General features: G+C 45.9%; 1 protein-coding gene across 1 annotated transcript; it reads left to right on the top strand.

The window, feature by feature from the left end:
- Positions 1–21: 21 nt before the first annotated feature.
- LOC144538404 (tyrosine-protein kinase ABL2-like) lies at positions 22–13035 on the top strand (the record flags this gene model as incomplete). Its single annotated transcript, XM_078282437.1, has 2 exons — positions 22–632; positions 12874–13035. Coding segments are annotated over exons 1-2 (376 nt in total), but the record flags the coding sequence as incomplete, so codon positions are not given.
- Positions 13036–14089: the final 1054 nt, after the last annotated feature.

Genomic DNA, 14089 nt, shown 5'->3' with positions numbered 1-14089 from the left:
TTCTGCGGTAAAGATGGCGGCGTCAGAGGGGGCGCGCAGTGGCCGGACAACGGCAAAACGATCCTGAAACGGTCTAAATTTTACAGTATCTCGCTCGCCGGGTACCGTAAATTTCCGCCTGGATATCCTTTGGACCACTGGAATAGAGACAATTGCTGTCATACGCCGGGGTTTCGGTTTTATTGTTTGAGGCAGGGTGGGTGGGTTTCCACTGATAACTGCTAACGTTAGCTAACTGGCTAGCTAGCGAGCTAAGACGGGCTAGTAACGTTAGCTAGCAACGAATCGGCGAAGAAGAGCGGGGAGGGGGATTGAGGAAGACTATTCGGACCAGGCCGCTCCAGTTGGGGGATGTGAACCAGAGGTGCGCAGGGGTTTGCTCGCTTAGTCCCGATCGTTGTTACACCAAACTACCGGGATGGGACAACAGGTAGGCCGCGTCGGTGAGGGCACATCGACCGGACTCCAGCCACCACAGCCCCACGCGTCACAGCCACACCAAGGGAAGGGGAACCGGGGGAGCAGCGCCGGGAGGAGACCCCGAGAATCCAGCAGCACCGGGACACCGCCAGGCAGGGCAGCTGCGGTCAACGTGCCCGACCCAGGGATCAATATATTCACGCAACATTCAGGTAGCGAGAGAACTACGATATTAAAGGGGGTGTGGGTGTGGTGACGAGGAGGGAGTCAGTTTTTAGTTTGATTTTGTTTGCTGCTATTAGCGTTTGCTAGCCGAGTCCATGCTAATCTGACAACGACGCGTTAGCGGAAATGGCCATGCCAACCAACATTGCTATCCATGTCTCATCCATTTGTACTCAGTGTTAATTTGCCCGTTATCTCTGGGAGTGCAGACAAGAGACAGTTAGTTAGAAGGTGAATAGCACTGCTCTATTTTGACACGGCAGTTTAGAGTGTGTGTGTGTGTGTGTGTGTGTGTGTGTGTGTGTGTGTGTGTTGCATTGCATGTGATCTGATGATCCCAGAGAGAGAGAGAGAGAGATAATGCTGGTGATCCAGAAGAAGAAAGAGTCATCTGAGGATTGCCCAGCTGTGCCCTGCCTGAGGGACAAGGCTTGGAGTTAGCTAGTTAAGTTCACTTCTAAGGCCCCTCTTTGTGATACTTTGCTTGGTAAACAGTGATCCTTGCCTCGGGGGATTGAGTAGCAATTCCACTCCATTAACTCACTATAGCAGCTACCACAAGCTCACATTACTACACCGAGTGGTTTTCACATGCTCACTTACAACCCCTGTCTGATAATGTCTACTGTTACAACACACTCAGCAAGCAATGGAATTAATGATCAGCTGACTGCACCCTTTGATCCTATGGGGATCTTTGTGAATAATTGAAGTCACCTTCTGTTAGTATGTGATTACAACCATGCAAACATGAAAGTTTAAAGCTGCGGTTGGAAGCAGATTTTCTGCTGTGTAATTCTTTATCCACACGTGATCATTGTAGACTAATACCCAGTGCTGAATTATTTAGCGGAACCTCTTCTCTGTTGTCTCATATGGTAGATGAGTAGTTTTATTTGGTAAATCCTGTGTTACAGGAAGAATGCAAATTATCAGTCATATGAAAGGAATGAGAACTACAAGACAGAGAATGGCGGCAGTCACCCCAACCGTCACCAAACTTCCCATCACCCATGTTCCTCCCTCAGAGCCTTGGCTGTACATTAATTTTGTTATCTGTTCTGTGAACCGTGGAGAATAGCACAGATCTCTCTCTCCTCTCTAAACTGCGGAGAAACAGCCTAGCTTTAACTCCTCTGTCTCCTTCCTCCCAGCCCTCTGCCCTCAGGCTAGGTCACTCAAAGCCTGATCTGGAATCATAAGTGATGGGGATGACAGGATGCCAGGGCTTCTATACTGGGTGTCGTGTTTGACTATTCACCCATCCTCTGAGACACTTGCTTCATCTTTCTCTGTGTGTGTCTGTGACATCCACTGCTTGGCTTGATTGTGCCCTCTGATTGTAAAGTCTGTCTCTCTGTCTCTGCTGCTGTCTGCCTAGCTGACTGGAGAGAGAGAACTGGGCTGCCTGCATACCATTACACACAGTTATTCTCTCAGATGTTTCCTCCAATGGATCTTCCTTTGTGCACACTTCACATGCACTGCATAGATCTAAAGCTACTGGCATAGCTTGCCTAGTTTCCACCCATGTCCCAGACCTAACTTCACCACACTATTGCAGCGAGCAAGGACACACGGAAGGTTCAAGCATTTGGGAATGGAACGTGCTTGCAGTTCCTGGCTGTCACATCTCCACAGTAAACCTCCTCAGCTTCAAGTGCGTACACAGACAGACAGACCTGCAAAGTGCAGCGCCACTCGCCGTCGGCACTGTTCTGTTCTCTCCTCTGTCGGGGCAGGAGTGGCCTTTTTATAGCAGCCAGGGTGCAGTCACATAGCCACTCTGCAGAGAGACTGCTACTCCTCAAAGCACACAATAATAGAACAATGACTCTAAGTGAGGAGGCTTGGGACTGTGCACTCAGTCTTCCACTGACTATCAAAGTGCCCATTTTATAGCAGGCTATTTATAGTAATAATGATACAGCATTACCTTGCACTTTTTTGGTGGGTAATAGTGAGGCCTTAAGAGTTCCTCTATGAGGCCATTTTGATTGTCTCAGTGAGAGAGGGAGTGAGTGGTGATGGGGTTGATGAGATGGCAAGATTTGATTTCTCCTGATCTGGCTTAGACATCATGTCACCAGGTCTTGTCGAGAAGAAGTTGTGATTTGACTGTTGGGGTGTAGTTGTGATCTGACGGCGAAGCTGATTCATCCTCTTATTGTTTTTTTCTGGAGGCAGGGTCATTACAGAGTCTTTCCCACTTCAAGCTGTCAGGGATTGACACGTTTGAGTGGTTGGCTTAATCCAGCTTCAGACCACTTTGTAATAGACAAGCCTACTTCTCAGGTTTGGCAAATTAATGTCATGCAGAACTAAATGATGACTTCTATTAGGATGAAATTGAAAGGTGCAGGCTGTCTGAGGAATGTGTGTCTGTCTGTTTAACTGATGTCTGTGTGTTGCTGCTTACCTTTCCATTGAGTATCAGTGTGTATCATATGTGCACATGCTTCCACTAGACTTTCTACTGGTATGCCTGAAACCAGTGAGTCACTGTAGGGGGACAAAGACAACAGGCAAACAACCGTTCCTGTGAATCAGCTGCAGATCTGCCCGCTAGCCTAATGGCCTCTGCCTTCCCTCATCCTTTGTGTCTCTCTCCTCAGTAGTAAAGAATCAGTCAGCGTCTGTAGATTGCTGCATTAGTCTGTCTTTTTCTCTGTCCCCTCCAGGCAAGGTGAGTCAGCTCCTGTCCCATCCTCAGGTCACTGCCATTTTCCTCCTCAGCTCATCACTAATTCAACATCCCTGTCTCCTAACAAGACGATGTTTACCCCCCCAGACAGACAGACAGACACACAGCCCAGCTAGAAAACACTGAGCTAACAGGATAGATGAGGTGCAGGCCGCATCACTGCTGATTCAGAGGGAGCCAGTCAGCCAGCAACCTCTCTGGAAGTATTGGTTGAAGTGCAGTATTGGTGAAGCAGTGGCAGTATCCTATTGATGATTCCACCCCCTTTAGCCTTGTCAGGAATTCAGAGATCCCCATCACTGCAGTGGGTTCATCTGATACACACACTGCAGTGGGAAGAGCCCTTTGCTATTGAATGGCCACAGAGGGGTGAATCTGCTGGGAAATCAGCCTCATGGTTAACTGGATTTCTGTTGCGTGGTTAAAGTACCATCTATTCTTTTTCATTAGTTGTGCCTCTCATGTCTTATATCTTGCCTCTCTTATATGATATGCTATATCATCCTTGTGAAAATGTGTGTGGATCAGTGTGATCGCTGTATTGACTGAAGCATGATGCCTTCAGTAATAGCAACCAGTGAGGGTCCTTTTTGAAGGTTCTTTTTATATAATCACGTCAACAAAGCAATAGGCGTTTCTATTTATACTTTCAACAGATCACAGAAATTGGGGCAGATGAGCGGATCAGAGTATTTTTTGGCAGCAGCATTGATAGTGAACATAGAGCCAACACTGTACCTAGTGCAGCACTGTGAAAGCTGCCCAGAGGAGAGGGAAGATGCCTGGATCCAGGATCCAAAGGCCTAAGCTGATTTGCATCAGGGGTGAAATTAGATTAGAGACAAATCCACTTTTCTGTAGGCTATATGTGCAAAAGCCCCAACAACCAGGATAAGTGACACAGCAGGCAAGGCACTATCTGTGGAAAATTGAGTTTCGGAGGCTTTGGTGGCTATGGGTGAGACTTTAACAGGTTTTAAAAGTTAATATCCTGGAGTAAAGATGATATCTTTATAGAGAGGGGTTGGTCACTCCTTGTGTCTGGCGTTTACCACTAGGAGGAGCCATGGCCACACCTCCTCTAGGTGAAACAGGGTGGAAATTAATGCAAAACTGATGAGGAAGTAGTGGAGCTGGCACTAACTGTGATTAGGGATGCTCTGCCTCCCCTAGACGGACATGTTTGTAGGAGCACAGAGCGCACAAGTGTATGCGTATGTATGTTATTTTAACATAGTCAAACATAGCAAACATGGGTTATTTCTGAAGACTGCATGTAACTGTGTGTACTCTGTAATGGTTGCTTGTTTAATAATTTATGTCTCTCCGTGCCTTCAGCCTCAACTCAAGCCCCTACTACCACTGACTGCCAAGCCTGTGCATCCCGCAGCCCAAGCCTCTGCCATTAGCCTCTGCAGTCACCCAGCCCTGCCTTCCTTCAGCCCCCTACATCCCTCTCTCTTGGACCCTGGCTGTTGCCACTGGCCTCAGTCCCAGAGTCATCTATCTAAGAAGCGCTATGCCACTGAAAATCAGTAAAACCCCCAATAATTCCCAGTGCTTCATGATAGAATGTTACGTAAACTAATGTTGCCACACAGCAAACACAATTTCCCCCCTCTTTACAGATGTTGGGGATAAATAAAATCACAACGTGCTAGCAACTATCTGCGTAGTAACAACATTTTGTTATAAGAAAGTGAACAAATTAATTGCTGGAGGCTAGAAAAGGTTTCATATCCCCAAGTGCTGATTTTTTTTTCAATGCAAAGCTTAATTCAACCTGAATTTTGCCCTGGTGACTGCATGCCTCTGTACCCCAACCCCCAGTCGCAGCCTCTAGCCTCAGCATCTGCTACCAGTCAGCCCTCTCCAGCTCCCAAAACCACAGTCCCAGTTCTCATCCCTTGGCCCCAGCTCTCTGCAGCTCATATCATTAAAGAGCAAGGATTAATCAGAGCAGAGCTACTGAGTGATTGGCTGTGCAGATGGAGAAACCGTCCTTTGCATCTGTCAGCTTGACCACTCAAAATATTGTAAACTTTGTGGAGAGGAGTGTTGTAGTGGCCACTGGTTAAATCACGGTTTTCACTCTCGAGCTGTGTTGGTGCAGCAGGGAAAAAATGAGATATGGGAAGGAGAGTTTGAGTGCCAAGCCTGTTTAGCGTTGATTTGCTTCCAGGATCAGTCCTCTGTTGCTGGCATTATCACTGCTGCTTATCTTCTGGGTTGCAGGCTGGAGACTTGGCCCGGAATGAGCACTTGCACACATTTAAGCATACACACACTCACACATTCATGCACACACTCATGCACACATACACCCTCTCTTCCTTTCTTTCCCTCCTTGTTAGTGAAGTTGTAATTGAGTGCAGCTCTGTCTGAGGATTATCCAGTGTGTCCTCTCCCATCTACTTCAGTGTAATCACCCACCAGCTGACCAGTCAGTCAGAAGGATTTAATCTAGGTATCCTGTGGCACTGCCAGGCTCACACACACGTTGTGGTGTGTGGACAGTAGAGAGAGCGAGTATTTGCTGATTTTACATTACTCGTTTCATTGATTGGATTGATGATTGATTGCAATTTACTTATCAGTTATCTAATTATTGTCATTGTTACTGTGTTGTCAAGACTGACATTTTATCTGTGTTTGCTTTATTCTAATGCCTCTTTTCCCCCATTGTTTTCTCTTTTCTCTTTGTTCAGATACCAATATATTTATTGATCTGTGTAGGGAAATTCTCTTTTTGCTTGCCCTCCAGGGAGGGCCAAACGCAGGATCGGCTATAGAGCAGCTGGTAGGCATTCAGTGTTTTGCTCAAGGACACTTCAGTAGGATGCAGGTTTGCTGACATGGGGTTTGAACCCCTGTCCTCCAGTTAAAGGACAGACATCACTAAGCCACCTTGCTGCTCCATTATTATGTTACATTATCATGACATTATGTATTTCATGCAATATAGATCATATACATTTGAGAGAGTGTGTGAGATGGACAGAGAAACCATATGAGTGGGTGATCAAATGGCATGGGCATTCAACTTGGATGCCATGCTCTGCTGGGCTGATTTGGCAGCCAGAGGCATCTCGGCTATCTGACGACAAGCAAAACCCTTGGTTAGGGCCCCAATCTGTCTATTAAACTGAGAGCCATCCTAAAGCAGATAAACCTACACCCCAGCACAGCTTAACCACACCACACACAGATTAGCTAGTCAGACATCAAGCTTAGTCCTGGATATTCTGTAAACCCTCACCAGAAAGAGAGAGGAAAAGGGCAAAGGGGGACAAAATGAGTGTGTCCTTCTGGGCTTTGCAGGGATCTATTGTGGTGAACACGCCTCTTTACCTGTGTCATTTTGGGAGTTGGCTAACACACACACACACACACACACCTCAGCCAGACATTTTACATCATCCTGACTGTGGTTCATTTAACAAGAGCGGGCAGATCTGCAGTGAGGACAGCGCTCTGACATCTCCCGTAGTCATGTCAGCTTAATTTTTCCATTCTCTGTACTTCTGTATGAATTCATGCCTGTCTGTTGGACAGGAACAATAGGCTTTCATTTGACTTGGGGATTGAGCAAGGCTGAAGTGGAAATACCTGTCAGTGATCCAGACGCATGTTCTTGCTCATTTTTTTCACATCAGGATGACTGAAAATAATGAGTTTAAGTGTAAACATCCCTTTATTGTGGCCCCAAAACAGGTCGACAGCTATGAGACAGAGCAGAGAGACAGGGTGACTTCAGATATAGCCTACTCTGTATTTGGTAAGTTTGAAAGATGACTAAGATATATAAATATATTATCAGCCTTAGCTTGTCAATCCATATGGCTGGTTGGCCCTAGGTGTGATGCAAACCACAGCAGAAGGACGAGAACTTCCTTCAAGTCATCATGTGCCACTCATCCTCTCTGCTGTCACATAAAGCAGCACTTAGCTATGTTGTCCGCACACCTAGAGGGAGGCACTTACAGCCCATTATTAACCCATAACAGGCCCTGGGAGGGCCGGGCCGGGCCGGGAGGGGCAGGGCTGGATAAGCTGTGGGTTGGGGCTCCATTCTTCTCCATTCCTGGATGATCCACTGGCCCTTAGGCCCAGCCTGGCCGTTGTCCACTCCCTAATTGGTGCATTTCCATTTGAGCAGCAGACAGGGCGACCGTATAGACAGAGATGAACAGAGAACATCCATAGGCGTTCCCGGCAGCGACCTCTGTGTGTGTGTGTGTGTGTGTGTGTGTGTGTGTGTGTGTGTGTGTGTGTGTGTGTGTAATTACTTACTCAGAGAGATTTATGGCACAAGGATGTGTTAAAGGCGGGGGTCGGGTTTGAGGGAGACGTTTGAATCTGACGGTGTGTACAAGTGCGTACATGTATGTGGTTGCAGTAGTTGCATATGCGGTACTTGCATTGTGTTCTAGTGTGTTTTAATGGCCAATCTATCTGTGAGCAGACGGGACATATTGTGATTGAATTGACAGGGTGAATATCAAGCCCTTAGGAACAAGGGAATGCCTTCCTCATCCAGTCCACACACACTTGTGATGTGGCATCAATGAGGCTATTGTCCTGTGTCCTGTCCTCATGAACAACAGCTGGCTCCTCTCTCCACTTCAGCAGTGGCTACTCTATAGACTGCTTCTCACACGGTAGATGGATTGCTCAAGAATAGTGTTAGTTACTAGATTCAGGAACGCACTGATACTGTTATCAGATATTGGATCAATACCAGGCTAATGCAGGATGTTGGTAATGGAACATTTCTCAATACTAACAGATACTAAAAGCCATGTGTAACATGTTAGAAAACAAAGCAAAGTGACTTGATTTATTTCCTTTCTCCCACTCAGAAGGATCTTAAATCTCACAAATGGAGGAAGGTTATATTTGTCTAAATATCCCAAACTAATGGTCTAAATTATCTTATTGTCAAGGTGAATAAGGTGTAATGAATCAAACTGGTACTTTGTCTCTGTCAATAACATTTGAACATTTCAGTGCACTGAGTCGGTGACAACACTGAGTAAGCGGTATTGGTGAATTCCCATCTAGATTGCAGCGTCTAACAAATAAAACAATGATTCATCAGGATGGATTCTGGTGTAATGAAATGCCACCTGGAATCTATTGTCCAAAAACCTGTTAGTTTTGGACTGAGAGTCTACAAGCCCTTTTCAGCAAATCCACTGACAGGAACATGGGACTGTAACGCTCATTTAACAGCCTTTTTTCATTTATTTATAAGGCACTTATAACAAAACAGAGTTGTCACAGTGTGCTTTACAGAGCAGCAGATGACAAATAGACCTAAATTGAGGTAAAAGAGAACAAACGCATCAGATGTGGACTGCTGTACACCAGTCTGTCCAGGCTCCAACCCTCCTGTTCTGTCAGGTGTCTGTGAATTTCCCTCATTCTTTCCTGCCCTCCGTTGTCTGTGGCCGCCACAGGATCTAGCCTGTCCTATAGGATTGTGTAATGTCTAGTGTGTATGTGGGTCTCATCCGTGACATTGTCTCGGCTCATTGTTAGGACTTCCTCCAGGCAGGCAGCCGTCTATCTCAGAACCCCGATCACTCTGCTATGCTCTGCAGGGTTATTTCTGGATGTCATGCTGCTATGTTTTGTTCTCCAGCAGCTAAAAATAACCCTCCCCCCTTTGGCCAAGGGCTACAGATATGCTCCGTATTGTTTCTGATTAGGGTGTGTGAGTGATGTTATGGTGTTGTTGTTAATACTTTGGCAAAAGGTAGGTGGTTGGTGAAGTGAAGGCTTCATAGACACATAGAGACACACACACACGCAATTCCACACACAATCACACACAAACAGCTGCAAGGGAAGCAGGGTCCTGGGACAGCCAAGGAGATTCAATATCACCATTGAGGTGTGTGTGCGCAACGTGCAAGTGTTTTTGTGTGTGTGTGTGTGTGTGTGTGTCAGGAGCGGGGTCACCTCTGTCCCAGCTGTCTTGGGGGTATAGGGTTGGCTTGCCACTCAGATTCACAAACACCCTCAGCCCTCCGCTCTCACACAAAGCCATGGTTTCTTCAGAACACACATGTGCTGCACTTCACAGCACACACACATTGCAGAGGCACCAGACGGGCACACGCCGTACCCCGCGCAGACCAACTGCTCCCTCAATCAAACGTCTCAACACATGAGGCTTGAGCTTGGCCAAGCAGAACAGCATCTAGCGATTTGTTTCTATCAATCATGAGCCTGGTTTAAGAAGGATTTAAAAGTGATTTAAGAAATATGATCAAGTTCATGAAATTGGATCATGGTGGGAAAAAATCTCATGTAATTTAGTTATTGGCTAGGAGCCTGGGACTGCTTGACTAATCAATGGTTGAGTTTCATTTTTTTGTGTTGCTGTTAGGCTCTGTTGACTGGAATTCAGATTTCCCAGTTGGGAGGATACAGTCAGCGTCTTTTGACTAATGTATATCTTGTGGCATTAGTGCTGAAATGATTAGTTGATCAACAGAAAATGTATCAATTATACTTTTGATAATCGATTAATCATTTTAATCATTTATCAAGTAAAAATACCAAAGATTTGCAGGTTACAGCTTCACAAATGCTAAGATTGGCTTGCTTTTTTCCATTTCATATCATTTTAAAATGATGAATTCTTTGGGGGGTTTTTGTCTGCCAAGTAGGCAATTTTAAGACATTTTGTGCTCTGCTAACTTTGTAATTATTTGTGACATTTTATAGACTAAATGATTTATCAGTTAATTGAAGAAATAATCGATAATGAAAATAATCGTTAGTTGCAGCCCTATCTGGCATAATATCACTGTTTCATTAAAAAAAAAAACATTCCAGGGAAGAGTGGTGTGATATGTATGTAAGAGGAGCAGCTCTGACAGTTGGCCCAGCTTGAGTACAGCAGTTGCATTCATGCACATGCACACACACACACACACACACACACTCTCACACTCCCCCCAGAGGCAAGGTGTGGGTCAATAGGACCTCTCCCCCATAGGGGAAGCAGACCAGCAGACCATCTGCTGTGGACCGCAGGACTGGCCCATGCCTCACACACTCTCATAGACCACCACACACACACACACACACACACACACACACACACACACACCAAATTCATCTCAACTTTCCTCCATACCATACACCCAGCCCTCCCCCCCAACTTCTGTACACACAGCCCCCCCCCCACCCACACGCCTTTCTCGCTCCCTCTCTCCACGTTTTGCTATCCCTCACAGTGTGTAAAACCACAGCGAACATCAGTCATGGATCTCTGTGCTCTCCAGATGGACCTTGGAAATCCTGACTCCCCTAGGCCACATCAAAGCCAGTAGGGAGTTCTCAGCAGGAGGCTGCTAGTCACTACTGCAGCTTCAGACGTTTAGGCGGTCTAATTCAAGGGCAGCGTGGGTAAATACTTTGTCTGGGGGGTCTCCGTCTCTCTCTGACTGCCTTGCGTGCGGCGTTCGTCCTCCCACAGCGAAGGAGATGGTTTAGAGAACTAGCCCATGCTCCTTAGTGGGTTTTTTGCCAGGAGATGTAAGCTTTTCATTCTGTCAGCCTGCATAGCCTAGTTTAAAACCAACTACCTGGAGTCAGCACAGTGGATCGAGAAAGCCCCAGTGCTTGTTGGGATACTGTGACTGGTAGCTGACCAAACCAGAGGCAGAAGATGTACTGGGAACTGTGGCTGAGCCAGGTCACGGCCACTGCTGCGCTGCAGTGCATGCTGGTCCAGAACAAAGGTGGGAGAGCCTGTGTCTAGATATCTAGGCGTGGTGGAACAGACTAGACAAATGTAGAGCTAAACTGTTTGGTAGAGGAGAAAGATGTTTACTCCTACTTGATGTTATTTCAGTTTATATATCATACAGTGTTGATTGAAACATAACCCTGAAAGCCTCAGATGTTGCTCTCGCTAGCACACATGGCATGTTGCTGCCACATGGTGTGTAGACTAACAATGGAAAACGCTACAAGACTTCTTGAACTGAATTTCCAGCCAACTTTGCAAGATCAGCATGCTGTGAGAGAGATACCAGAACTATGACATGAGTTTTTCACTCCATTCTTCAAATTTCCTTGGGACAGCCTAATCTGCTCTAACTATGGCGAAGTCATGTATTTAACTTGGTTTAACCACAATTGAAGCCATGCCACAATGTTTTAGAGGATTAGAGTGAAAATCCTGCATCAACGTTTTTCTCACTGACTTACTCATTATAACCTGATGCTGAAGAGTTGGGTGGGATTGAACATTTGCAAATCTCTGTACCCATTTGTGTAATTAAAAAAAAAAAACCTGCAAGAAATCTTAAGTCCTCAACTGTGTGTGATCATTCACATGTTAGTTGGGTCTAATACGATCTACTTGACACCACAGTCTCACAGTCCTTCTGTTCTCAGCCTACTTTTCATAGTCAGCTGTTTTTGTCAGATAATTTACGCTTCTGTTTTTACAAGCTTTACATCAGTTTTTTGCATTTTTTTTTCTCTTGCATTTGTTAGTCCCCTCTCCCCTGTTTAATACCACTGTTACTACTATGACTAACAGTTTATCATTTTGAAATGCTTGTAGTGTACCCTCTGTTCTCCGTTCCCCTATTTCACCACCCCAGTCTCCCACTCCCTCAGCAGCTGTCCAGACATGCAGTAGAGTTTGGCAGCAGCTGTTGAGCGTAGTGTGTGTTGTGTATGCGTGCACTAGATCATGTTGAGTTGTGTGTGTGAGTGTGTGTATGTGTAGTCACGGTAATAGAGGCATTCTCTGAAAAGAGGCAGTATCTTTCCTATCACATTTTCATAGCTCCTCCTCCATAGCTCCTGCTTGTCTTAAATACACACATACACAAACCCTTCCCCTTCAGTTCGTACCTGTTCGGGCTAGACACGGCAGGTTTGTGTGTGTGCGTGTGTGTATAGCCAGCGATAACATTGTTCTTCAGAGAGTGGACAGATTAAAGTAATGCTTTTGAGGTGCCTGGGGGCCAGCAGCAGTTTTGAGGAAGAGTGGACGGCACTGAGCGGTCATCTCCACACGGGGTTCAGGCCGGTGAATGGGCCCGGACAGACAGGTAGACACACAGATCTCAGAGCAGGGGTTTTATGTAATATTCTGCAGGATAGAGGGTTGAACCTGGACCGTTCGGTTACAGGACAGCATCTTTATCCAGTCTTGCCTGTTTATTTTAAAACAGTATCATGGATTGACAGTCTTCTGCTCAGCTTGTTGTGATCAGGTTGTGTTTTGTGTAGATGGATTCCCACATGGGAATTTGAACACTGGAGGGTGTTCTTTTGACAAGCTGCTTCAAAACTGCCTATTTTTGTGCTTTATGTGGATGTGTTTTACTGTGGATGTGTCTGTGTGTGCATCTTTGTGTTCACTGTTTACTTTTGCTTTCCACAGGCTGGGAATGATGTTGCACAGTCAGTGACACTTCTTTTCCTCTGTTTCACTGTTTATTCCTCTCTCTTTCCATCCCTCACTCCTCTTCTCCCTCCAGAAGCTCTCCACAGGCCGTTCGGCCTGGACTCGGCGGCGCTGACGGAGGCGGTGCGCTGGAGCTCCAAGGAGAACCTTCTGGGGGCGGCCGAGAGCGACCCCAACCTCTTCGTTGCACTTTACGACTTCGTAGCCAGCGGAGACAACACGCTCAGCATCACTAAAGGTAAACAACGGCATGGGACCGTGCTCTTTTCTTAGACACAAAAATATAGATTAATTGCGTTGGCCACAAATCTGTGTTCATCTGTATGTTTTCTGCTTATCAGTTGCCTCACTGCCACAAATTCTGATTACACAAGAAGGATTTAGTCATGTCACATGCTGAAACTCGACTTGAAAGACCACTAGACTCTCCTCTGCATCATCACTAGAGGCTGTTGCTCGGCTACCCAGTGTGATGTTCCTACGACCAATATCTTTCCACGTCACTGATCACTCTCAACCACGCCTTGCTGAGCAACGCTGTTAACATTTGTAGCAACAATACAGCGAGTTATTCTTTAACAGGCACCACTGAATCGTATACCAAAGAGTCATCAGTAAAAACTTCTAGGCCCGCCAGTGATTGGCAGGTTACTTACTCCTAGAGAGAATATTTAATGAGTACAAGTGTAGTTATGCCAGAGGAATGTTGTGTATCAATAGAGGTTACCCAACCGCCTCTGTAGTTTCACCTTGTGGCGGCAGCAGCCCCTCTGATGTCCCACAGCTCTCTCTCACTCTCTCATGGTGATGTTAAAATAATATTGTAACTTGTGTGAACTTGTAGTTTGGTCTTATAAACAGGGTGGGAAATTAACACCAGCCCTCAGCCAAAAGTTTTTTCTACTCTATCAGCCACTTTGGCAGGTAACCAAACATTGTCTGGACTGGAGGTTGAAAAATCATTTTAAGCTTTTAATACTGAAAGTGCTGGGAAAATGTGGCTGGTGGATGAAAAAGTTAGCTTAAGTTAAATAACCAAGATGCCAATGATGTGTACACTGTCTTTGACTGAGAGTGAGGAGCTTGGAAGACCATCTTTTCACCTTGTGTCCTTATGTTAATCCCCTCTCTGTCACTCTCTCTTTCTGCTCTAAAGCTCTTCTCTCTCAACCAGCAGCAGTTAACCAATCAACCAGCTGCCCCCCTGAGTAATGAGCTTAAAATATCCTCATAATATTATCCAGAGACAGCCAGGCTTGTGTCCCTAACCGATCTAAAGCGTTAAACATGGA

This window comes from Centroberyx gerrardi, unplaced genomic scaffold (genome assembly GCF_048128805.1).
Source record: "Centroberyx gerrardi isolate f3 unplaced genomic scaffold, fCenGer3.hap1.cur.20231027 Scaffold_149, whole genome shotgun sequence".
In the NCBI taxonomy this organism is placed as follows: domain Eukaryota; kingdom Metazoa; phylum Chordata; class Actinopteri; order Beryciformes; family Berycidae; genus Centroberyx; species Centroberyx gerrardi.
This window is presented reverse-complemented; position numbering and strand designations above follow the sequence as displayed.